Source organism: Accipiter gentilis, chromosome Z (genome assembly GCF_929443795.1).
Source record: "Accipiter gentilis chromosome Z, bAccGen1.1, whole genome shotgun sequence".
Taxonomy (NCBI): domain Eukaryota; kingdom Metazoa; phylum Chordata; class Aves; order Accipitriformes; family Accipitridae; genus Astur; species Astur gentilis.
The window spans coordinates 8,519,926-8,546,502 of record NC_064919.1 but is presented as its reverse complement, the minus strand read 5'-3'; the positions used below and the strand labels follow the sequence as shown (position 1 = coordinate 8,546,502).

At 41.3% G+C, this 26,577-nt stretch overlaps 1 protein-coding gene across 2 annotated transcripts in view; it reads right to left on the bottom strand.

Moving 5' to 3' along the window:
* ACOT12 (acyl-CoA thioesterase 12) overlaps positions 1-26,013 on the bottom strand; it is a 33,688-nt gene extending 7,675 nt beyond the window's left edge. Inside the window, exons 1-11 of one of the 2 annotated variants that reach the window (XM_049796409.1) lie at positions 25,711-26,012; positions 22,434-22,503; positions 17,049-17,109; positions 15,890-15,991; positions 13,520-13,652; positions 11,465-11,615; positions 7,976-8,095; positions 6,425-6,575; positions 4,593-4,648; positions 4,157-4,217; positions 2,582-2,665 (exon numbers count right to left, since the gene is read on the bottom strand). In XM_049796409.1, coding sequence (XP_049652366.1) covers positions 2,582-2,665; positions 4,157-4,217; positions 4,593-4,648; positions 6,425-6,575; positions 7,976-8,095; positions 11,465-11,615; positions 13,520-13,652; positions 15,890-15,991; positions 17,049-17,109; positions 22,434-22,503; positions 25,711-25,846 — 1,125 coding nt within the window. In that variant the 5' untranslated portion in view covers positions 25,847-26,012. Of the gene's footprint in view, positions 1-2,581; positions 2,666-4,156; positions 4,218-4,592; positions 4,649-6,424; positions 6,576-7,975; positions 8,096-11,464; positions 11,616-13,519; positions 13,653-15,889; positions 15,992-17,048; positions 17,110-22,433; positions 22,504-25,710 lie in introns of both variants that reach the window. The other variant, XM_049796410.1, reaches the window with a different exon arrangement.
* Positions 26,014-26,577: the final 564 nt, after the last annotated feature.

The following is a 26,577-nucleotide window of genomic DNA, read 5'->3' as shown; positions in this document are numbered from 1 at the left end:
CATCCACACTTTGTCAGTAGTCTACTTTGTGCCTGCAAGTAAATGCTATATAAGCAAGAAGACTTCCTGATGGAATAAACAGGACACAACAACTGAGGCAGCCTACAATCATAAGTATGGTTTGCTATCACTGTTCACTGCATACATCCTTCCAGAAAAAAGAAGGTAGTGTGCTACCCTGGATCCCTGCCACTTCTTTAAGGAATATCTAATGATTAACAATGCCAGATAATGCAGAAATGTCCAGAACAATGGCTACTCTCCACCCATTGACAGCATCAGCGTGATTTGCATCCTACATCCTGCCTGAGATTTTGCTGGATTTCAGATACCTACCTCAATTAGGTGAAAGAACAGCTAGAAAAAGCTACTCAAGATTTTCTACCAGATAAGGCCTAAATGGCTTAGAGGCAGATCTTACTATCAAGACTATTTTAAGATATCCAAAAAGGGGAAAAAGTTCCAGACTCCAGTAATACTGGAAGGTACCTGGTGGCTTGCTGAGGGAGAGAAATAACATCATGCTGTTTAAAATGTCATCCTGAAAGTGCGTGGGTTTTGTTTCTTTGTATGAAGTAATTTCTTCACAACATTTGGTGCTGGTTCTATTACAGGTTTCAAGCAGGGAGGTGGTTGTTCCCCTGTATTCAGCACTGCTGAGGCCGCACCTCGAGTCCTGTGTTCAGTTTTGGGCCCCTCACTACAGGAAAGACATGGAGGTGCTGGAGCGTGTTCAGAGGAGGGCAACCAAGTTGGTGAGGGGCCTGGAGCACAAGTCTTATGAGGAGCAGCTGAGGGAGCTGGGGCTGTTTAGTCTGGAGAAGAGGAGGCTGAGCGGAGACCTCATCGCTCTTTACAACTAGCTGAAGGGGGGTTGTAGTGAGGTGGGTGCTGGACTCTTCTGTCAGGTGGCTGGAGACAGGACAAGAGGAAATTGCCTCAAGTTGAGGCAAGGGAGATTTAGGTTAGATATTAGGAAATTTTTTTTTACTGAGAGGGTTGTCAAACATTGGAATGGGCTGCCCAGGGAAGTGGTTGAGTCACCATCCCTGCAGGTATTAAAAAAGCGAGTGGACAGGGTACTTCAGGACATGGTTTAGTGGGCATAGTTAACGGTTGGACTCGATGATCTTGAAGGTCTTTTCCAACCTAAATGATTCTATGATTCTATGATTTAGGGTTAAGAAAGAAACTGAGATTGTGGCAGTCCCAGTGGATGCAGACAGGAAGTTTCACATGGATAATAATACAGTTTTAGCAGAGGCTTGAAAATAACACTTGATGTTTCAGTCTGATTGTTCAAGCTTGCTTTTTCCAGCATAAGTGCTGTCTGTCATTTATTTGGCACAGCAGTGTTTACTGTAAGTTATTAACCACTGGAACAACCTACACATGGAACTGGAAGATATGCTATCACTGGAATTCCTTACAATTTATATATCGTCTTACTCAAGCAGCTTATTGACTAGATGCAAGAATCAGTAAGTGAAGTTTCATAGCCTGTGACATGCAGGAGATCAGACTAAAAGATTGTAACAATCTTTTCTTGCCCCAAAATATCTCTGAATCTACATGATCTTAAAGTAATCTGCCAGTCACTAACCATATTTCAGAAACCAAACCTTAACAGACCTCTCTCAATAGTTTGGAAAACATGCTCTGCAACTAGGTTAAAACTCAGTTTTCCCAGCTAAATTATCTTGCTACTGGTTTTCTTAATAGCATCTTCCTATCTTGAAACTGGCTTACACAAGATTCCTTATTGATTTTGAGCTTATAACACTGACTGGTAAACAGAGAGGTGCTTTGCTTTCAGGCTTTTGTAATTTTTTAATAGAAAAAGGGCAAAAAGAAAAACATCTGAAAGGAAAAACATGCATAGAAAAGGAGTCAAGTGGTCTTCTGAGAAGACAGAGACTGAAAAATATGGTATACAAATTGCTGCCACCTGCCAGCTGGCAGTGTCCACTTGGAACTATCACAAGATAACACCTCCTACTTCGAAACATCTCCCATGCTGCAAAGCTGGTAAAGGCAATGTATTACAGACTGTGGCACACATTTTGCTTATCACAGTGACATGAAAAGCCCCACAGATTGTCAACAGCACTGCCTAAACAAAGAAGTCCAAGTTTGGTGTTTTGCAGGAATCAAAACAATTTGGCAAAACCACAGAAGCAAGTCAGTTGTGGCAAAGAAAACACCTCACAGAAATGAGATATGGATTTGTCTGTGTTTCTACAGTCTCCTGTGTGCTGCTCAACAAGCCCAACTGATCAGCTGGTGGCAAGCCCACCCTTCTCGGATCCCAAGTCCCATGTTCGCCAGCCATTCAGACCATCTTAGGAAGAACTCCATGGCACTTCCAGGTTGCACAGGACTCTGGATAATCAGAGGTTGCTTTGCAACACTTCACAGAAACTCTGGGAGTTTTGATTTTCAGCCTTAGCCACAGTAAAAGCAAACACTGCCAAGCCAATGTATTTATTTACAAATGTAAAACATTGCTTTTCTCCACCCAACTCTTAGGGAGAAACATAACTAAAGTGGCCACGCAGCTATGCCACAATTATGCACTTACATCATCCAGTGTACTGGTTATTTCCCATCCTGGTTTCGCTGCTAGGTGTGTCAGTGCAGCTATATTGCTGTAACTCACATATGCCTGAAATGCAAGATACAGTTCTGAAAATGAAGGGGTAAAGGTACATTTCACTGAACATTGCAGAAATGAGATGGTCTTTTTCTATCATTACCCCTCAATCGCAAACAAATGCCATTGTTTTTCCCATAAGTGTTTTCCTTCCAGAAAACAGTCCAATAGTTTCTGAATTAAATACTTTCAATAGCTAGATTATGTGCTCACATGGCTGTTGGCAAAACAACCCTAATTAAACAACAACAAAATACTACTTTCGGCTTCTCCAATTATAAAGCAGTGCAGAAAAACTGTGACCACCAGAGATATAATACAGGTAACCTCTCAGACCACTAAATTAGTGGTTTTGTCCATCTTCCTCCTAAGTAATTGAAACCTACTAGGAAATTAACCTCTTCATTGCTATCAAGCTGCAGTCTGTCTTGGCAATTGCTTTACACAGCAGGCTCGGAGCAGAGAAAGTACAAATATATCCATTATTTATGCTTCACTACAGTGGATGGAGTTCTCATTTAACCATTGTATATAGAGAATACAGCCTGAGAGTCTTAATGACAGGTTTTAATTTAATATTAAATAAATCTTAAGTAAGCCATTTTTATCACTGTGTGCATATTTATTGTTTTGCAGAAAAGAAATGCTTCTTCAAACAGTGAGATGCCACTGTTAACAGCAAATAACTTCCTGCATTATAATTCTCAATTATTTATTTTTTCATGTAATGGAAAAAGACTTGGTAAAATTTCTGGGAGGCACTGGGATCTTAAATGCAATGAAAATTTAACTACAAAAATTTGACACTGACACAATATTTAGGGTGTCTATAAGTCCACCTAAACTCAAGTTCATCACTATTCATTTCATGACACAGGCACATTACATTCTATGGCCCAGCATGTCCAAGCTAGAAACACGTACCCCTTGATGCAGAATATCTAGGAATGGACATATGTTTTCACCTCTCTTTTCTGTAGGAACAAAGTTTACGCTATTTCACCGTTCATCTGTCTGTTGGTATTGCCATGTCTCTTGCCCCACTTTTAGCATTTAATATATGGTCTCCTTACAGCAATTTTTGAGAAAATCAGTGGCTGGATAAAGGAAAAAAAACCAACAACCCAAACCCCAAAGTAATTCCCCCACAGGAGAATTCAGCTTTTTAAAAGCTAGGGACACTCGGATGTAAATCTGCAGAAGACGTTACTGCTTTGCTGGTTAAGGGACCACTTCTTAAAGGTGTCTATCTTAAAGACATTTTTTATGTTTTGTACAAAACTTACTTTAAATCAATAGTGAAACAGCTCTCTTTTTTTCAGAACAAAAAAAAGGTTCATCTTATTACACATTTATCCATTCTTCCATGACTATCATAATGCTTAATACAGAAGGTCCACTTTGGAAACAGATACAGCCTGTACGACTGTTTTACACACCCAAAAAGTGTATAAATACACACATTTTAAGCAAGTAGAGAACAGGGCACGATCTACAGATTACCTGGTTGCTTGTCTCCCAGGGATCAGAAGGTTTGTCTTCATTAGCAGACAGTATGCATTTTCTAAAACAAAATTCAAAAGAAAAAAATAGCATGAATTGGTTCTTCACACTTCTATATATACTAGAAACAATAAATTTCATAGGCTTAAGTGTCTTCTAAATACTTTACAGGCATTTTATAAATTTCCGGTTGCAAGACAGGCCTTTTACTTCCCAAGAAAGATGGGGAAACAAAATAACCTGTAGAGCAAAGTATTTTTGAGACAAGTAGCCTCTAATAATTTCAATACAACTCAGGCAAAATTATTCAGAAATTTAAGAAATGTAACAGTTACATTTGAGGAGACTTTGACTACTTAACAAATGATTACTTTTTATAGGATAAATTAAAAAATTAAGTTTTCAAAATCAAGTTCTCCTTGTAACCCAACTATACCTGGCTAGTCGAATTCTCCTTCGGGCAATAGCTCCATGGTATCTCCTCATACCATCCTTTATAAAAGGTAAACCAGACAGTAACACATCTGATTATTTTAGGACACAGTCTAAAAAAAGACAACTAAAAATTATTTCTTACAGATGGACAAATGCCAGAGATGTACTATTAATAAATAAAGAATTGTACTCTGTACATTGGCCTTTCCCCAGATTAACCTGAGCCAGTGGTTTACTTTTGAGTTAGCAATATTCCCTTAAATTTGCAAAAGCAATCCAATAAAAAAGTTATGTCACAGTAGCATACTCCTAGCACTTTTTGGTCCTAAACCCATGGCAGCTGGGCAGTGCATCACACACATTCTACTCTTTCTAAATATGCCACCCACCAAATAAACTATTAATCCAATTCATCATCATCTGATGTTCAAAGCACAAAGGAAGCATGTAAGAATTCGTATTTTAGTACACACGGATCCAGGACACAGAGCAAGGACTGTGCAAAAAGATGCAATCTGCCCTTAAAGGTGGCAGGTCTTTCCCTTCCCTTATTATTACTCTGCCAGAGTGGATTTTTTTTGAAGCACGAAGTGACCAAAGAGCATACACCGCACCAAACTGTATTAAAGGTTAAGAGGACTTGTTATCTTGAAGAATATGCCACTTTGGAAAAGCTTCTTTTCCTCAGCTTCTATGAACTGACATGTAGCTTCTGGAATAAGAAGAATCTCCAGATTAGTGCATCTCAGCCTTCTTTAAACCAAGTTCTACATAACATTTTTTGAAGACATCTCTTGTCTGTTTTATAGAGTACTACCATACCAGCTGTCACTTTCAGTCAAATGACCACTGAAAGTCTAAAGTACTTTGAACATATACTTATTTCCCCAGATTTGTTTGCTTTATTCTGAAGGAATGGGTGTACAGGTTCTTATTGTGACACTTAACTTGTGCATGCCCCTCTAAGCAGGTCTTTAAGGGAAGCACTGTTTTTCTGACACAAGCTAACCTGCTATGGATTTTTTTTTTTTTTTAGAGGAAGAGTCAGTTTTTCCTGTTCCTCTACAGGAACAGCCTGTAATGGGCAGTAGTGAACCTTACTGCCTCAGCCAGTACATAGGACACCTTGATTTATTTGTCCAGTTGCCATCCTACAAAATATAAGTTCACTGATGTTAAATAATCTTTCACTTCTGACTACACTGGCTCTCTAAAAATCTCATAATTGGAGCAGTAAGGTTAATGACAAGTGACATCACAGCAAATAATTAAACAACAGTATTCAAACTGCTCCGAGTGCTTCATGAACTGCTTTCAGGGAAACACATGCTGAGATCTCCATGTCAAAGGAAAAGGAAAAGGAAAGGAAAGCCCACCCATTTCATGGGATTTGATTCCTACAAACTTCTCTATTAACTCTGTTTCTCATCTTCATTAAGGGTTCATAAAAATAACTTTATTCACTGAACATTTAGGAATTTCATCTACAGACAGTGGAGATTGCACAGGACAGATATAGACAGGTGCAAAAATCTGCAAAAAGCAGATTCTTCTTCCCTGCCCATCAACTAATTACAGAATTTCTAATGATGACTACGTCTACTACACCTCTCAGTTTTGGGTGACTGAAGTTAACAATGGCAAATCTCTCACTCAAAGGCAAACATTTCATTCAGAGATCTTCTCTTCTGCAAGAAGATGCATTTCAGTGCCCTGTTCAGTCCTGCTTTCCCAGCAAGGTTATAGTGGCTGGCTGTGTGACATGCAGTGTGCTGGGTTGGACCACATAATCTCATGTATGCATTCATCCTACTCCTGAGGATGAGAGCTGACCTTTGTAGTAGGTTTGATTCTGGGGAAGGTGAGCAGCTCTCCTTTGTCATTTACAGTGTTAAAAATGAGAAACGCGCTGTTAATATGCCGTGCTTGGTCCTTGATCCATTCTTCACAGTTATAAGCCTCAACACGGACACCAACCTCCACACTGAAATAGAAGTTTAAATTAATTATTGAACTACTACAAGTGATGCAGGAGCAGCCCTGAGACATTCTAAAAAGGGCAGCTGTACACCTTCCTGTGTGCAGGAAGCCTGACTGAAATACCTTTTGTAGCATACAAAATAAATTACTCAGTCTGAACAGACACATTTCAGAAATAAAATAGAAGGTGGCACTAGCTAAATAGCATTAATAAAAAGAGCTGAAATTGAGCTAAATAGCAAAATATGAACACCAGTAAGCATACTGTGAGAACAGACAGCAAAAGTGAACAAGATGATACTGTTTTGACGTTCAGCAGAAGAATAGTATAAAGGTAATTCATGCCCTGCTAGCATTCTGCAGGGATCAAATATACCTACAGAGAAAACAGCAATAGAACAGCAATACCAGGATAACATCTGTCACATGTACAGAATTTGGAGGAGGAATTACTTTAGCTTCTGCCTTCTTGTGGCTTGTCTTGCTACACCTCTTGAAACTTCTGGACATGTTCTCCTGTTGGAACAGGGCTCCACATAAATTGTGTCACATCCCTGGCATAACCAGAGCATCTGTTGGCCCAAAGAGCTATTCCTGTAGATGGCAAAACAGTCTAGCAAAGAGGTGCTATCCCTTTGCTAAAGGTCACAGGAGAGTTGTTCTCTCTGAGGCAAACACAACAGTAGCCCTAAAACTGCAGAGGAGATAGCGCATGCATAGCAGAGAGAAAGAGAGAGTAACCATTAGCAAGCAGGATCTGTGCAAGATTGGACAACAGCCACACCACTAAATTCCAGGACCAGGCATTCAGTGTGCCAAAATCTATGTTTCATGCTTACAGTGGCCATATACTCAACTAAAGATAAAATTTCAGCCTGGGCTGTAGCCATTTATTCCAAACTGCAACTGGCAAAGCTTCACCTCTGCATACACCCAGACCAACACTGGGAAGAAATAAACAAAACAAAATATGAATTTTGCCGTTAACCAGCAATAAATAGAACCCAGACCTGTCAACGGATGCCAGGACAGGAAGATCCTGGCAGCAAGCTGGAGTATTCTGAAGAATCAAAGCTGTGGGACCAACTCATCCCTTGAAAATCCCTGAATTTCCAAGTGATATTTATGGTCTGAGTTTGCAGGATTGGGATTTGGTTACAAACTATCTTTAAATTGAGAGTGAAAGTCAGAGAATAAATTTTCAAAAACTTTCACTGAGAAAAAGGAAAAAAAAAGCATATATAGACAGATAGTTATAGATACAGATACAGGTATATCCCTCAAAGCTCCAGCTGAAAAGTAATTCATTCAATAACGCAAATCCTACCAATAGCTGAAACCTGAAACATGCAGTTAGGCTGTTGCTGGAGAAGTCAAGGAAGACAAGCAGATGAGGAGCTTTACCTAGTCTGAAATGTATTGTTCACAATTGCATTGAAGACAAGGCGGTCACCCACGATGGATGGTCCCCAGAATTTAAACATATTGACTGACTTCAAGACGGGATATGAATGACAAAGGCGGCTGAAAAGGAAAGCAAGAGAGACAGAGCAAAACATACAGTTGAGTTAAAGAACCTCCTTTGTTAGGTTTGAAGTGGGTAGTGATTAGAGCAACAAGGCTTGCACAACCTAGAAAATAACTATATTACACTAATTTATTCCATAACCCACTGAAATACAGTTAACATGTGCAGCTACAGGAGCATATAATTTGAGCTTCAAACATAATAATACCACTTATGTCATGCTGTTTCATTTTCAACAAACTTTACAAACATGGACTAATTAATTCTCACTGCTTGATATTACCTTCTTCTGGAGCCAGACCACGAATCCCTTACCTACAGAGTAAACACTTCACAGAGTTTCATTAATTTCTATATGACTGCATGGGGAGTAGGATATTGCTCAGCACGTAAAAATGCCAGATCATAAAGCCTTTAAACAATTAAAAGAAACCTGAGCAGAAAGGTTGTGCACCAGAAACAGCATTCAAGCAAAGCAATGTCATCTACCTATTCTTTTTAATATTGGTACTTTTTTGCTTCTTTGTCAGATGTTTTCTGCTAGTATTACATGAAATAAGAATAAAAAACTATTCATATAACTGTTAAATGCATAGTTGGTTTTGTGTTTTTTTTTTTTTAACTTGGTATTGTTTACTATATTAGGTGCAGTTTGTTACTGGTGCTGAGCTGGGAAACTCATCTTTGCACATACAAAGGGATAGAAAGATGTTGAACTGATCACTCACCAATTCAGAAACACAGAACTGTTGGCTAAATTTCAAGAGTGGAGGGTCCAAAAGTATGTTACAAATACACAAAGCTCTGTTCCCTTTGTCCTTCCAATTGCATAGTGCATCTACTCACCTGTCTTTTCTTATCTCAGATGTGATCCTGTACTGTGCTCAATTACACGTAGTTAGGTTCAGCTGGGTTGTCCTACTGGATCTCTTTGAACTGCTTGTGAAATAGCCTGTAGCCACCCTGGTAAAACTTTGCTGGTCTAGTACAGAATACGGTCTGTGCCAGCCAAGTATGCTTTCCATGAGCAGACTAGCAAAGCTGCTCTTTGGACCAGTACAGTGGACAAACAGATATGCACCTGATCGAACCCAGCTACACCGCTAAAGGAAAAGTTTTGCAATATTGTGTTATCTACACTAGGGAATTCTAGTCACTTCTCTGACCCTCACAGACGTTCCAGAAGAAAATCTGCTGTACAGATACAGCTTAAGGCTTTGTGGAATTGGGATCTAGTTTGCAGCCTTCCGGAGTGGGCAAAAATTAGGTTTCTTCAGCAGTTCTAAATGTTGTGAAAGCCCCACTCTTTACTGGGATCTCTGTGCACCACATGAATAGGGAACAATACATAATAACGCCATTTGTTTTTAGACTTTGAAAAAACATGCTCTATCGTCATGCATGTATGCAAAACTCCTCAGTAAGAATCCCATATGCACATCTGAGAATAGATGTTTCACTGCGCAGTTTTTAAACTTGAAAATACAATTTTGTAGCATTCCTAGCTGACTCAACTGCACTCTGCAAACTAACGTTATCAGTATTGTTAAACGCACACAATTATCTGTAGGTAATTAATTGACTAGGACATCTTTTTAATAGACTAATACATTCAAATGACTTTGTAATTTCATTAAGAATAATTTGCTCTTCTGATTTAAAATGCTAAATGGTGATCTTATTTACAATGTTCACTATAAAGATGCAAACACAATATTATTGAAAATAAGAGAGGGAACAAACCAGAAATTTGGCCTAAATATTCCATTTTTCCTGGAAAACTATGCCCTGAATTCTTTTACTGCAAGTATAAGAAATAAGAATGTTCAGATCCAGTTCAAACTAATATTACTAATGTTCAAATGGCTATATTGCTATCTGCAAGATTTTCATTTACTGTCCAGCCAAAAATGTGGGGGAGAAGGGAGAGGGGAGAAGCGGGGTGAATAACCTTTAAAATGCCCTTAGAAATTTGTCAAGGTTTAGCCCTCCTCATCTGTTCCTCCATCAGAGTTTGTGGCCATAGCAACTCTTAACTGGCACCTTCAAAGGTCAGGACTAATTGTGAGTGGCTTCACAAAAGGTTTGTAGTGAGACTAGATATTTCTCAAGCATAAACTACAAAATCTCTGTCTTCAACAAGCCTCTGTCACCAGCTATTATTCCTGAAATTTTCAACATGACAAATCACGTTTGACATTCATTAGTGCAAAGACAATTTTTTCAGTACTTGGTTGGCTGATGTTTTCCTTCTCTTTTTTTTTAAAGCTAAATGTGACTCTCACTAGGTAAAATATATCAAATGAAAACAGGTAAATATTATGGCAAAATCTGAAACAGTCCCTTTAGAGCCAATGAAATTACACACTGGGGTAAGGTCAGTGCGTTCTAATGTTACTAAAACAAGCTGTTTCTACAACCACTACAGAAAATCTGTTGTTATCAGTACAACTACTGGCTACAAATCAAAACTATATGAATAATGAATGGGGAAGTCATTTAATTATTAAAGTTAAAAAGCAAAAACATATCTAATATCCCTGCAGTGAATTAGGTCACTTGGTATGCAAGGAGAATTCAAACTGAAACTCAAGAGCTGCTTACAAAGAAGCTTTGTACAGTGTCCAAGAACAAGGAGGGAGAAAAGCAACGGTTTGATTTCAGGGGAACAGAAATTAAATGATTATATGTCTAGGCCATACCAACAAGCAACACTAAGCAGTGTCACAAAAATACTTCGCACTCACTACCTGAAGATGTCAGAGCCCTATATACTGCTAAAAATATTACAACCTATAGGATGTAGGACTCAGAAAGACTGAAAGGTTAAGTGACTTACTGAAGGCTATGCATCTAATCTGTGTGCTCACCAACAAAACAGAACCTGTTTCTTTTGATTCTTCTTCTCTGACTTAGTCTTTCTTCTGGCATAAGGATCTGCAGACTAACATTTAGAAGGCTGTTCATTTTTGGATATCAGTTGATACAGCGTCAGTACTGGTTTTATCCCAACTTCACAAGTAACTCTTCTTTCAAAACGCTCCACCAACCACAAGGAGACCAAGTTTCTATTTCTATGTCCAATGATGACTTTCTGCAGAGATTCACAGGAAGATAACATAGCCTCTTTTGCCTTAGGGTCTGTATGTGTAACAGAAGAATAGTATTTGACTCCCACAGTGGTGTGGCATGCTGTGGGAACTATACCACATAAATAGTTCAAAGGCCTCCTGAAATCTGAGGCAGAAGAAAAGTCACAAAGGGTTAGGTCTGTATTTTTCATAAAATAAATCCCTGTGAAACCCTTAATATTAAAATCACAGCCATTTAGAACCATATGCAAATACTATGAGGCAGAGAAGTACCTTGCTGAAATACTTGCCACTGTCTCCATCCAAGCCATGATCTGGCCACCAAAAGTGTTTCCATGATGGTTTGCGTGAGAAGGTTGGACAAGCTCAATACTCTGTACATGAGTAAGGTCAGTTGAAACTGCATCTTCCTCTTCAAAAGTATCTAAAATACAGCAGCAATGTATTAATGAATTATTTCAGCTAGTAACTGACAGCCAAGAAGAAAATACCGCCAGTTACTGAAGCATGCAATTTGCTTCAGACAAAATGAAAAGAAGGAAAAAAAGAAAGACACAGAAGACCTCTGTTCTTTGCAAGGGAAGCAAGAGTCTGAAGATTTACTCTGTTCTTCCAAGAGACATAAGAGGTGGGGGATGGTGCACCCTGTAGTCTATCACAGCACAGTGATTCTTCTCAGCCCTCGCTATATCCCTTAAAGAAGCTGTGTCAGAACCAGTTACTGTGAAACTTGGCTAGCTGTGAATGCAGGCCGCCAACAGCCTCAGCATGTGCTTGCAATTATTCATGGTTGATATGCACGACCTCTAACAGATGTTGTCAGAGCAGTCTATCACTTATTCAAATGCCTTTCAAAGATTTTGAGTACCATGTATGATGGGCACCTGTACAAATGTGTCTAATTAAGGTTAGAGTATGACATGATTATTTCATAACCTGTTACAAATCTTGTGATTACCAGAGACCATATAGAACACAAAAATCAGAAATATGGATCTGAATCAGTAACCAACTTCCATTATCTGAGCATTTCCAATTCCAGTTTCAAATGTTTAGCCACACATCCTCACTCTAATCTTTGGCTTTTTCAGTTATATTTTGCAAGAACAGATTCAGGCTTGAGATGATGTCAGTCATTTTAAAAGTGCATATCTGTGCTAGAAGCTACTTGACCTGAATTGTACTTTTGACTTTTGCCATAATTAACTAACTTTATGATTATATAAATGTGTGGACACATTTGACTAACTTGCACTTCGGACCTAGTTAAGTTGTTGCATAAGAACCACTCAGAAGACAAGCTTCACTTTCTGGATATGACTTATACCTATTTTGCTACCTTTACACGCAGTATGTTCTTCTCTCTTCCCCTGTTTTGCTTGTTCTGTCTCCTTAAGGACATGAATTGGTGCTAACAATGATAAGATCCTTCGAGGAAATTTCCAGGCAAGGAAGTGGAAACGAAAATCATCAACCTCTGATTTGTCTTTCATGGTATTAAGCTGTCTCCCATGAGACAGTTACCATGAAGATATATAACTTGTTTGCTTGTAGCAAACAAGTCCCTTCAGTTCTATGCAGTCTTATTAAATTATTAAGACTAGAATTTATATTTACAACAGGTTTCATCTTTCCTCAGTAAAACCACATAATGTTTGTTGTTTATACAGAGTTACAGTTCAGATTTTCCAAATATCAGCATATTTCTTAACTGTTGTGAATAATTTCTTTTGCAGGGCAACAAAGCAACTTTTGAGCACAACTGCCTTTGAGAACAGACATTACTATCAGAAATAAAGATGAACCTGTTTCTTGGCTCAATTTTTCCAATTTGGTCATGAGGAGTTTACATTTTTTTTTACCTGTTTTGACCTCCATGTAATGAAGTTTTCCTGCTTGTTGAGAATGATCTTATGACATAAATAGTTCTTAGTGCTTTCTTGCAAAGACACAGCCATAAGCCTGAGTGAATTTTATCCTTCTATCTAAACTATAGCTAGTGTCACAGGACTTTATTACCATATTGTAAAGTCCTGTGTGAACACTTAAACCTTACATATAACCTACATGAAGATCTGCATTTCACACCTATTTAATGCATGCTTCACCTTCAATCCTGCATTTTTAAATCTGGAATTTCTGGAAGACAAAGAAATACCACTCTATTAGAATAACTGTCTTACACACCCTCACAAATCTGGCACACGCTTTTCTCCATGATACCACCACCTCAAGGAGCTCTACTCAGATATTTTGTCTGCTTTTTTCCTCCCTTCCAGCTGCCCATAAGTTGTTTGTTCTGTTTTCTATGCTAATCACAATAATCACCTTCCTTATTACTCTCCTGCATTAGGTTCTGAAAGACCTGTTCATAGCCCAGTCGAATTCTCCTTCTCTCAATAGCCAGGGTGTGCTCCAGGTGATCTTCTGTAGACAGAAGGTTTACAGGTTCTAGTTCAATCTATGCAAATGAAGAAAAAAAATAAAGTGTTCTGAATGCCATAATCATAACAAAGTGCACTTTGAACTTAAAACAGCATCAGCATTTTCTACAACCTTTTGCTATCAACTGTCCAAGATGACAAGTTCTATTAATACAAACAAGTGCAGCATTAAAGTTCAAGAGATTCTGCATTATTCTTTCAGAATCATTTGTTAAAACTCAATGACAAAGTGCTTTTAGCTTTTAAATACAAACGTCCATGAGATCACACTCAGTTTAAGACAGTTCTCATTTTAAAAAGAAAAAAGAAGAAAGAAAAATAGAAAGAAAAAAAGATCTTAATATGAAGGTTTGAGTATTGAATTTTTGTATCAGAAAAATAATCCAGTCGCATTGATCAGTGGTGTAGTCTATGGGAAAGTGTACCCCAGAGCCCACTCCCACTAACTACACAAATAGCTCGCTCCCTCTTTCACAATTCACTCCGTACTCACATATCCTATTCCATCTATCTGAGGACCCATTTGCAAAGAAGCCCTGGTCTTCTGAGCTGGAGAAACAAGTGAACACTCAGCACTTGGTGCAGCTTCAGACCCTATACATTTATGCCCAAAATGCTACTTGTGCCCAGACACACATGCTTCTCTTGCCAAGATCAGACATTCTTCCCCCTCAAGTGCAAACTCCTATGTATGTCAGTTCAATGACAAACTGAATCCAAACCTGTAGTGGCATAAGAAAATTATTACATTTAGATAAATACTGCAGAGGTGCCACTAAACAGTCACTTGTGTGATTTGTCTACCAGGTCTAGCCTCAGAAACCTTAAAATAATGCACAAGCACTGCAACACAGACAAATTCAACACTGTGTGTCTTGCAGTGGTGCAGCTAATATTTCTCAGTCTTTGAGTCTTCACTCAAACCCTCCTGCAGTTTCCTTGCCTCCTTTCTGGCCCTCCTCAAGAGCTTCCTAGCTTTTTGCAGATGGCCCAGCTAAAAGATTAAGACAGTAAGTGCATACTGTTGTTCTCTGCACAACTTTAGCAACAGTTGTTCAGAAGAGTGGATTTGAAAAAATGATCTTTAATTTCTCCAAGACTTTAAATTGTGATAGAATTTGTACTGAAGTCTCAAACTCCATCTGGGGCATTCCTGTCTTAAGCCTAATCTTAGTTAATCATCACCAATTTAATCCTGAATTAACCTCTCTGGAAATTTGGGCAAAAGGTAAATGGGTTGACGCCATGGATATGATATCAAAGCAATAATAAACAATCCTTACTTTATACTACTTTAGTGCTTTCAGGGTAATCAATTCAGCCAATAACCTTTCAGAGATAAACTGGGCTTTAGTTTTGGTAAAACTGTTCCAATCTGTTTCTTCTGCAAACTGTAATATATCATTGCAAAAGGGAAACCAGAAATGATTGGATATATTAATTGCTCATGGGATGACTGCTCTCTGCCAACCTGTGGTGGATGTTAAAAAGGCAGATGCACTGTTATAATACATTCAATGAGACAGGTAAGTCAGATATATGATTCTAGTCACTCATGTTCAAGAAAGTTGAATACTACATATAAAGGGAGTTTATTAAGAGGATCTGAGAAATATTTGGCCTTTCTCATATGAAAACTTTAAAAGAACTGTGCCTGTCTGGCACAGCAATGTGAAGGCCAAACAGTACCGTGACTGATTTCTAATACCTCTGGGGAGCCAAACACTGGGGAGAAGAAACATTGGCATGAAAACTCATTAACATAAACAGCAAAGAATTAATTTAGATTGGAAGCTAGCTTAAAAATAATCTCTTCTATCTGAACAGTGATGTCTGAACAATCTCCTCAAAAGGAGGGAGTGAAGGATAAAGAAACCCCACGCCCGACACCCTTGCAGATTTCAAGATGTATATAGGTCAGTTTCTGAAAAGGAGAGAGAAGGTGCAGACTCAAAGGGATCTCTCTTCCAGTGCTTGTCTCTGTCAAAATTGCAGCCCTTACAAAGACACTGGTTCTATTCCTAGCGAAAGTGCAAGAGGAAGTGGAAACAATAAAAAAGCCTAACAATTTCAGAGCAGAGATGTGGAAAAAAGAAGTATCTCCATAACATCTGGACTTCATGCTGTTTTCCTATTATTGATCAGAATAAAGAGGTATGAGCATTTTCCTGTGTTTCACAACCAGAAAAGTCAGGTTATTTCACAGAAACTTAGTCCCAGTAACTTCAAGCATAAAAGAAAACAGAAAGAATACCTTTCCACCACCAACTGGTTTGGCTACATATGTTGCATATGCCACACTCACAATTTTTTCAACATTAGTCAAAACATCCTGTACTGTAACCTTGATGCCAACCTACAAGGAAGGAGGTAGTGGAGGAAGGAGACAAAAAAGGTATTTATATCATTGTCAGTTGAGTTGAGACAAAATGGTGCAGTGTTTATCAAATTAATCACACCCAGTCTCTTAAACCTAAAAGAAAAAGGTAAAAAAACTGCTCTTGCTATCACTGATACATCTCTGAACACATAAGAACATCACAATATTTACTGAGCTCTGAAAATCTTTCTAGTACAACAACCGTGTATGTATGTTTAGCATCATTTGGGGGGTAAAATAAAAAATAGGAAAGACACTTAGATTTAGTTTTATGGCTATCTCTTTGCATTTACTTTTGTGCCATTTGGAGTCCTCATCTGAATCTTTCTGAAGATCTGTATGAGCAAAAAAGTCTGTATGAATGCATAAAACACAATCAAACACTTGAAGGTGAAACACTGTATTTGATCCTGTAAAACAGGCCTGACATACATCAAAGTTTCTGATTTCTTTCTCATTTTTAGGACCTTTTGGAATACATTGTCCGTGAAATGCATCACTTTCATTAATATTAATGAGAATTGGACTTGGCCACAATGCAGAGGAAAGTACCCTTAAGGTTCAATTCTTATTTCAAGTAAGTGATTGGGCAATGCATTGCATACTTGTTACAATATGAAGAGTAAGAACATGCATACACCTGAGATAAATATTTTTGTATTTCAAAATACAGAAGTTCCAAAAATACTTAGAACTCTACCCATTCAGTGGATCCTAGCTCTGATCCAAAGACTGCTTAGAGGTCAATAACTTTGGACTGGACCAACGCCACCTATCCCATCCTGTACATTACACCTGTCAAAGATTTTAAGGCTTCAGGGTCCAGTTTCTACTTTGACATGGATTATTTTACAGAAAACATGCAAATATAGTAGTCATTAGGAAACCACAATTCCATTAGGCAGTGTTACTCTTTAGATATCTGCACAAAGCTCCTTCTGAAACAAGTAAGACTGGACCCATGTTGCATTCCTCTACTCCTCCCACCTCTCCTCTTTAAATAGCACTAGGAATAAGACTGATGATCTCTTACCTCCATACTGGTTTTGAATGCTCTGTTCACCTTTGCTTTGATGCTAATAATTTGTCCAACCCTGTTAAGAAGAATAACATCTTATGGTATGTAATCATGCAGCTTAATAAGGGCTTGAACCTGCCTCTCTAGGTATTCTTAACAGTAGTGAAACAAATCTCATTAATCAGTCTGTGTCTTCCATGCTGTACTGAAAATGCACTGCAAAAGGTTTATCACTGTTATGCATCAGTCAGACTTCATTCATGCGCAATAACTATTTTAGTCACTCAGAAAACTGCATAAGCTTAACACTAGCATTCCTTCTCCTTGCTGATGTCTGTATGACGTCAGGTGTGCTCCAGGCCCCAGGTCCCCTGTATTGGTTTTGTTTGGCAAGGTTTTGGTAGCGGGGGGGGGGGGCGGTTACAGGGGTGGCTTCTGTAAGAAACTGCTGGAAGCTTCCCCTGTGTTCGAGAGAGAGCGAGCCCATATTAGCTGGCTCTGAGACGGACCCGCCGCCGGCCAAGGCCGAGCCAATCAGTGATAGTGGTAACGCCTCTGTGATAACATTTTTAAGAAGGAAAAAGTTGGGACGGAGAGAAACTGCCGCCGGAGTGAGGAGTGATAACATGTAAGAGAAACAAGCCTGCGGACACCAAGGTCAGTGAAGAAGGAGGGGGAGGAGATGCTCCAGGCGCCGGAGCGAAGATTCCCCTGCAGCCCGTGGTGAAGACCCTGGTGAGGCAGGCTGTCCCCCTGCAGTCCAGGGAGGTCCACGGTGGAGCAGATCTCCACCTGTAGCCCGTGGAGGACCCCACGCCGGAGCAGGTGGGTTCCCGAAGGAGGCTGTGACCCCGTGGGAACCCCGCGCTGGAGCAGGTTCCTGGCAGGACCTGCGGATCTGTGGAGAGAGGAGCCCACAGAGCAGGCTTTCTGGCAGGACTTGTGACCCCGTGGGGGACCCATGCTGGAGCAGTGTGCTCCTGAAGGACTGCACACCGTGGAATGGACCCATGCTGGAGCAGTTCGTGAAGAACTGCAGCCCTTGGGAATGGCCCACGTTGGAGGAGTTCGTGGAGGACTGTCTCCCGTGGGTGGGACCCCACGCTGGAGCAGGGGAAGAGTGTGATCAGCCCTTGTCCTGAGGAGGTGAAGCGGCAGAAAATAACGTGTGATGACCATAAACCCCATCCCTGTCCCCCTGTGCCGCTGGGGGGGCTTGGTGGTGAAATCCGGGAGGGTAGTTGTGCCTGGGAAGAACGGAGGGGTGGTGGGAAGGTGTTCTGAGATTTCATTTTACTTCTCATTACCTTGCTCTGGTTGATTTGTAATAAATTGAGTATGTTTTGCAAACTGAGTCTGTTTTGCCCGTGACGGTAATAGTGAATGATCTCTCCTGTCCTTATCTCGACCCGCGAGCCTTTTGTTATATTTTTTCTCTCCCCTATCCAGCTGAGGATGGGGGAGTGATAGAACGGCTTTGGTGGGCACCTGGTGTTCAGCCAGGGTCAACCCATCACATCCCCCAAGAAAATTTGGCCTAGGTTCTGCTTTTGTTCAAAGGCAAATCTTGCTGTGAGTTACACCAAATCACTGAGTACATCTAGCTGCAAAACCACACAAGATATACTCCATGTGATTTCTCTAGCATACAGAAACATGCACGTGAAGAAATAATCCCAGGACAAAAAGTGCTCTTTGACATCCTTGAAGGATGGGGAAAGAGATCACTTTCCAAGTTTTGGCCAAGAACAGGGCTGCAGCACGCTGCTTCTGTCCTAACAGCATACCTCTGAACAACTGCTCTTCCCCATTTACCTACATAGAATACCTTAACAGAATTATACATTTTTACCTACATAGAATAAAATTTAAATAAGAAAAAAGTTTCTTTCCTTCTGGAATTTCTAAAGTACCTGTTACATGTTGATAACAAGAGTAACCCTTGTTTTCAGATCCCTAATACCCTAACACAAGGCAATGCTGAAAGGTTGGAAAGAAGGCAGTTTTACTTAAAATTGTCTTACTGAGCAGAGCAGTAAAAGGACATGATGTGCATGGTAAGTCAGAACCACGGCCAAAATAACTGGGCATCAGGCCACTGCCTTCAGGGAATTTAGACTAACCTACAACTGCTAAAGATCAGTCTCAGAGCAGGCAAAGTGCAGCTAGCTACATCTGAGACTGCAAAATATAACTCAGACCACTTGAGTACCTATGAAACAGGCATTTACATCTAAGGATTTGGCACAGTTATGACCCCAGTTTATAAAAAAAATTCCTTTATAATTTCTTCATTATTTAATGAATAGGGTTTTGACATTTAAAGGTAAGGCTTTTCTTTAATTGCTTTTCTCAATGCCAGAACTTCAAATGAATTGTTACCAAACACTAGAATGGGGAACAGGAAACCTCCTCCTTTACAGTACCAGAAAGGAACAACCAACTACACAGAAACCTTCTCTTTCTTGTTCACATTCAAGAACACAAGTAGAAGCCTTTGAGCAGATGGGGGAGAAATGGTTAGAGGAAAGAATTAAGACCATCTGCAGATACACAGTGCTCATTAGCTTTTGAAAAACATATTCAGAAGCAGTTTTTCCATCATCCATTGCAAAGAAAAAGCACAATCATTAATGCAATAGTTCTAAACTGCACAGCTAAGGGAACCACCAGCTCATTTACAAAAATGAGAATGTGTTCAGAACAATAACACAATATTTATGTTTAAGCTTGGAAAAGAAGTTAACATTACAATCTTGTGAAAAGGCTTTAGAAAGCTTAGAGACAGAACTCAGTCAAGTACCTTGAAACACCTCTGAAGACTTTGTATTTCTGTATCTATGACTCTGTCATAACACTCCCAAGAGGATTACAATAACACAGCAGTAGAGGTAATGACAAGTACAAGGTGAAAAAAGACAGAATACATTCATTAGATAAACTCTATGGTTAAACATGACACATGCTGACAGTGAGTGTGAGGCTTTCCTTAAAAGAGGGAGAGTTCAGGGTCTCTACAGATGCTTGTAGAGGATGTCATGGTCCCTGCCAAGAACATCACGATGCTGGATTGTCCATGAGGTATCAGCAGAGACTGCAGAGGTCTCAGTCTCAGGCTTACTGGCAGGGTGCTATTCTTCTCTACAAAAATAGTTTATTTCACCTCTGTCAGTGACACCTCCCTGGTCACCTCTCTTCCTCTGCATGAAAACATTGCATAAGAGAGATTGAGAGAGGTAAGTCTGGGTCTGTCCACCTTTGAGGAAACTGCAGGGTGGGAACAACACAACACAGTTGCACATGATCTCACTCAGCCTGAGAAGCCAGTGCTGCAGTAAAGCAGGTTTGGACTTCACAGACATTAGATTCCCTAACTGACATCGCCATTGGTGCTCCAAGCAGTCTATGCAGCTGAACTCACATTTCATTGCAGAAAAGCCTAGTCCCTTGGGGTCCACAGCCATATCAGAAAACAAAGATGTCAGACTGAGATGGTCAAACGGTATGATAGGGAAAAGTCTTTTCATATACTTCCAGGAGCTGTTTCAAAATGAAATGTTTTACATTATATCATGTATTCTGACTTTGGTCAAACTGATTTAAGCCAAGACAGCTGATCAGCTTGGGCATTTAGATAGATAGATAAAAGCAGAAGTCACAGAACACCAAACTTTCACTTGTAACTGGCAGAAAGCTTTTGAAATATATCAGAATGAACTGAGTATGATTCACATATAGAGCACTAACAAAATTGAAATAAATGTAATTTAAAATCGGATGTTCTTACTACCACTGAACTGCTGCATATTAAAAGACAAAGAAGAAGGATTTATTTGTTATCATGGCACAAAACTGAGTTTTGCAATATATAGATTTTTTGAAATCTCTGTTTCCATGTCAACTGAAAAGAAATATGCACAGAAGACTTAATCCTTACAGAACATTAGGGAACCTGAGTTAGGTAAATGAAACCTTACAGCAGGTAACTTACAAAACACCTTTTTAATTTACTATAGTGAGATATAAGAGCTCTCTTATTTATGCAAGATATTTGTATAATCAACAAGTTCTGGCAAAATTTAGGAAATGACACAGTAAGCTACAAACAGGATGTTAGGGACGACCTGAGGCTGAAAAATAATTACTGAAACCACTTCACAGTTACTATGCTTGTACTCTCTATTCTTTTTAAAAATGAAACATTTGCACCACAAGTGGAAGGAGAATTAGAAACAGAAACAAATTTGGAAGGAAAAGTATTTTCATTATATTTTAGCAGCTCTGTTCTGCTCTCAGAAACAAGAGAGAAAATTGCTCTGAAGATACTGAAGTCCGAAATATTATGCCTGAAAGGAAAACATTACCCTGACTTAATTTGTAGGACTCTTTGTTTAGAGTTTTCACAGATTTTTTTTTTTCCTAAGGACAAAATTAAAAACAGAACAATTACAGGCAGGACAAACACTTTAAAACTAATTTTGTAAAACAGACAAAGAAATTTTCTTGAGTTCCAGATTCAGTATGACCATATTCACTTCTTTGTTACTGGTTCTAGTTCTCACCCCTATGGCCACTACTCTAAAAAACTGCTGTTCAGAAGTGTGAGTGGATGCTTATTTTACACTCATCTACTGCAAACAGCTTTAAACTGACATCATCTGTACATCTGACAGGCAATGTCGCTTGGTTCACAGTCAGGACAACTGCACATGCATTGGTCTGTGTAACCAGGTCCATCCCATCTCAATACTGATTAATTTCCAGATTGCAAGGTGTAAAAACTAAAAAGTCATGTTGTTACGTTTCTGTAAAGATATGGTTTAGTAATAAATGTGCTATTTCCTCTTACAGTGTCTTTTATCCCTTGGAAAATCATGAAAAATTGGTAAAACAAAAATTAAGTCCTGTATAATCTTGTAGACTCATTCAATATTTGGTGATCACAAATGCAAAACATTTCTGTTTTGTTACATGAACACATTTTTTTTAAAAGAGCTGAAAGAAAGAGGTGGCAAGAAATAAACTGAAAGAGCACTCGCAACAATGAAAAATTAATACAATAACTGTTACAGGTATGTATTTCTTATTTAACAGAGATAAGTAATGGCCTGCAGCATTCACTTTAACTAGAGCCAAAGATCACTGGGCCATCAGTTTCTCACCTGGCATCTAGGCTGCCAAGTCAAAGTAACTACAGTTTATTTTGCACCTGTGAAATTGATCTGTTTAATAGGTGGGTCAGGCTATCACAGATAGGAAAGAGCAATTTTGAGACTTAACCCTGTGACTCTGGGGAGTTCATTGGCCTGCTATCTCAGATTTTATAATGCCTCAGTTTAACTCTGCCAAATAAGAATCTCTAGAATGAAAACATTTGACTGTTGTTAGCTGATTTTGTACCTGGCAGCCTCTTCAAACTGTATGTCATCCATAGATGCTGTCACGCAAGACACACCAGCATGTTTCTCAGCTTCAAAAGAGACATATGGACACACAGTTACTACATTGCATTTGCAGCAAGCTATTCACCTATATACTTGTGCATGAGATAAAGAGATGAAACACAGCAGATCCCAGTTTTTGTGATCACCCTAATGCAAATCTGCAGTGGACACCTTAGAAAAAAAAGAAGTTTAATAAGATTAAAGTTAATATTTACTATGAAATCAGGTTAACATCAGGAGATGAGACTATATCATGATAATGATCCTAGTCAGTCTGAAAAGCTCGATTTAAGGTCTTTCTCTAAAAATGAACACTCTAGTGAGAGAGCGCTAACAAGCATGTTGCAGGACAAAAAGAGTCACAAAGTATTAAAAAGCCTACGGAAATCTCAGCAATCTCCTTCAAAAGAGGATGTCATGAATACTGGCTATGTTAGACCAGTGTGGAAGTTTTACATCATTTGAGGATTCTCAGACACAGGAGAAAGAGCTGCTGGCTTATTAGTGTGGTCGCAGCAGTGGAAAGCAGTTAAGTACATGTCCTCAGTGCTGGACTAAAAATGCAGGAATTAAAAAAAATACAAACAAGATTTAAAAAAAATCAAACCCAAGTATTTACTTATTGTAAAATATTTTACCAAAATTAGAACTGTGTTCTTCATCTCCCCAAGTTGCATTTGGCTATGAAAAATAACGCACCCTATTTGTATTAATTATGAAAGTTAATCTGGAAAAGGTAAACTTCTTTTTTACTGTTAATATCTAATAGCGCAATAGTTATCTTTTCACAGCAAGTTATTGTGATTTACTATTTATTTGACCACAGCACCTAGAGTTCCAAGTCAGAGGCTAAATCTCCACCACATAAAGAGCTGTATAAACACAGGGAACCCCTGCTCCAAAAAGTTTCCTGAATGTCAGAAGCGAAAGAGAGGACTAACAGGAAACCTAGAAAATCACACTGCACAACAGGCAGAAGTTCTCACTCCCAAGCAGCCCAATGTTTTCAGTGAACATCGCAAGAAAATGCTTGGAGAAATTAGAGGATGGTGCAGGAATTATAAGTATCTGAGGAGTTCCTTTTGAAAATATGAGGGTAACACATATGAAGACACTTACCAGAAACACAGCAAACTGTGATGAAAGGGAAGAGGTCATTGACACCTAAGAGCCTGGAGTCACCACAGTGATAGGTAATGCAAGGTGATGAGTAAGATGGTGATAGGCATAAATAGTCTCAAAAGTGAGGAAGTAGACAGCCAGGTGGATCGCATCTAAAGCAGCAGGATGTGAAATGAGGAAGGTGCAAAGCCCAGGCACTTGCAACTGCACCAGCTGGCACTAATGCAGGGGAAAGATGGTAAAGCCAAACAAATCCCTGCCTGGCATGTTGAGTTTATCACAGGATCACAGAATGGTTTGGGTTGGAAGGCACCTTAAAGATCATCTAGTTTCACCCCTGACATGGGCAGGGACACCTTCCACTGGATCAGGTTGCTCAAAGCCCCATCCAACCTTGCCTCAAACAATTCCAGGGATGGGGCATTCACAAACTCTCTGTGCAACCTGTTCCACTGTCTCACCACCCTCACAGTGAAGAACTTCTTCCTTACATCTCTTCTAAATCCACCCTCTTTCAGTTTAAAGCCATTACTCCTTGTTCTATCACTACATGTCCTTGTAAAAAGTCCTTCTCCAGCTTCCTTGCAGACTCCCTTCAAGTACTGGAAGGCTGCTGTAAGGTCTCCCCAGAGCCTTCTCTTCTCCAGGCTGAACAACCCCAACTCTCTCAGCCTGTCCTCACAGGAGAGGTGCTCCAGCCCTCTGACCATTCTTGTGGCCCTCCTCTGGACTCGCTCCCACAGGTCCATGTTGGGGGTCCCAGAGCTGAACACAGTACTACAAGTGGGGTCTCACCAGAGTGGAGTTGAGGGGCAGAATCACCTCCCTTGACCTGCTGGTCAGAAAAAACAAAGCAAGGAAAGATGTTAAAAATCCTTTGTGGGTGGTGGGGTTAGCCCTGTGGTGTGAATTACTGCTGCTGCCCTAAGCCTAACCAAGTAAAAGCAATTATGAAAGTGACAGATTTGCAGCTGATGAAGATCACAGTTTAACTGAAGTCCAGGGAGCAAGGACGAGCGGTTTTAGCAGCTGGGGCTCTACCACCTCAGAGCAGGGACTCGAGTTCAGGGGTTGCTGAGATCAGTTCAGAGTCCCTCCACAAAGAGCACAGTTGGGGTAAACCACTGAAGGGCTGAAATCAAATGACTCCTTCGTGCTAGAATAAGTCTCAAAAAAAAAAGGTGTGATCATATTGGGAAGTTGCTACATGCTAGGTAGTTTCTGGGTTATCGTGTGGGACAAGTTCTCCAGGATCCCAACTCTTTCTATATAAGAAGAGTGGGTTACGTAAAGCTGCACCGAGCGTGGCACACACCTACGCCGCGAGCGCACCACGGTCACTGCGTCGCGTGGAGACGCCATCCAGACATGAGCTCCCCAAATATACCCGCTATTCTCCGCAAGGCTCATTATGGACTGCTAATGTATGCAGCCGTGCTTGGAAACGGAGTTCACTGTCAGCGGAGATGGCAGAGCCTTGGGTTTTCTTGGTGCTTTAGATGCGTCTTTCACTTCCAGAAGTTAGCTGAGGAGATTTAAGTTTTCAAAGCTGAGTTACACCAGACACGCAGTCCTCTGCACGCTGGTTGGATTTGCGGTTGTTTTATTCTTTTCTACCCATGCGCCAGTATTCTTAAATTAGGACTTTTCCTCCTTCTCGTGTTTCTCTTTTTCCCTTCCGTGGCTCTTTTTTAATTCTCCTCACCCCAACTGCCCCTTCTTCGCTCTCCCCTGAGACCTGACGCTCCTCTCCAGCCCCACAAGCTTTCTCACTCCCTTGACGCCTGTTCCTAACCTGAACCCCCAAGTCTCACACACTCCCCTCGGCTGAAACCTTCCCTCAAGCCCCCCACCCCCCGCCAGCTCCCCAGGGGCAACGTTTCTCCTCCTCCTCCTTGCCTGTCATCCCCAAACACCGGCAGGGGGATACCGGTGTTCAGCCAAGGAGACGCTGTCCCCGCACACCGACGAGTTTAAGGCGCGTTTCTGAGGTGAGGGGGGTTGCCCAGGGCGGCCCCCGGCTCGAACGGCGGCGGGGCCGCCTCTTCCCGCCGCCCTGAGGCGACGCTCTCTCGCCCGCCCGCCCTGCCCCGCCGCTGCCGCCCCTCTACCTGCCAGGCAGGCGGCGGCGTCCATCCACTTGAGGAGCTGCCCGGCGCTCAGCTCCCCGCGGTGGTTGGCGTGGGCCGGCAGGACGGCCTGGCACATGGGGACATCGCCGCCCGCCGCCGCCCCGCGCCGCTCCATGGCGCCGCCAGCGAGGAGGGCAGCGGTCGGACGAGGCGAGGCTCGCCCGGGGACGGAGAGGCGGCGGCGGCTCGGGCCGGCCCCGCCCGGCCTCTCCGCTGCCCTACCGGGCCGGGGCGGGCCGGTCCCGCCCCGACGCCCGGGGCTGAGGTGGGATCGCCTCCGCTGGCGAGGGCCGGGCCGGGGCTGTGGGGAGGCGGGAAGGAGCCCGCCGCGCTGAGGGGACGGGCGGGGGGGTGGTGCCGGGGCGCTTTCGGAGGCGCCGCCGCCGAGCAAACGCTGCCCCCCCCCCCCCGCGGGGGAGAGGGCGGGTGGCTGCGGGGCCGCGGCCCGTCCGTACCGCCCTGCTGCCCCTTCTGCCACCGCCCCGCCGATCCTGCCCCGGCACCGCCGAGGCCGCCCCGAGGCCGGGCGTCCGCCGCCACGGTGGCGGGGCCGCCAAGAGCCTGTGCCGCGGCCGCTGGTGGGTTTTGGCGCGCGCATCGCCACTGAAATATTTATAATCTGGGCCAGATTTAAACTGGTTGGGTTTGGGTTTTTTTTTTTTCCCTTTCTCTTTTTCGAAGTGTTTCTCGCTCGTGTTGTCACCAACTTGACAGCCCAGCAGATGGGCCCAGGGAAGACACATTCCCACCTCCAGACGCTGGTGAGCCCGGTAGGAAGGTACCGCGGCCTGGCGAACCGTCGTCACTGCTGGTGCGGACATTTTGACACCTGCCTTGGCGCTCGCG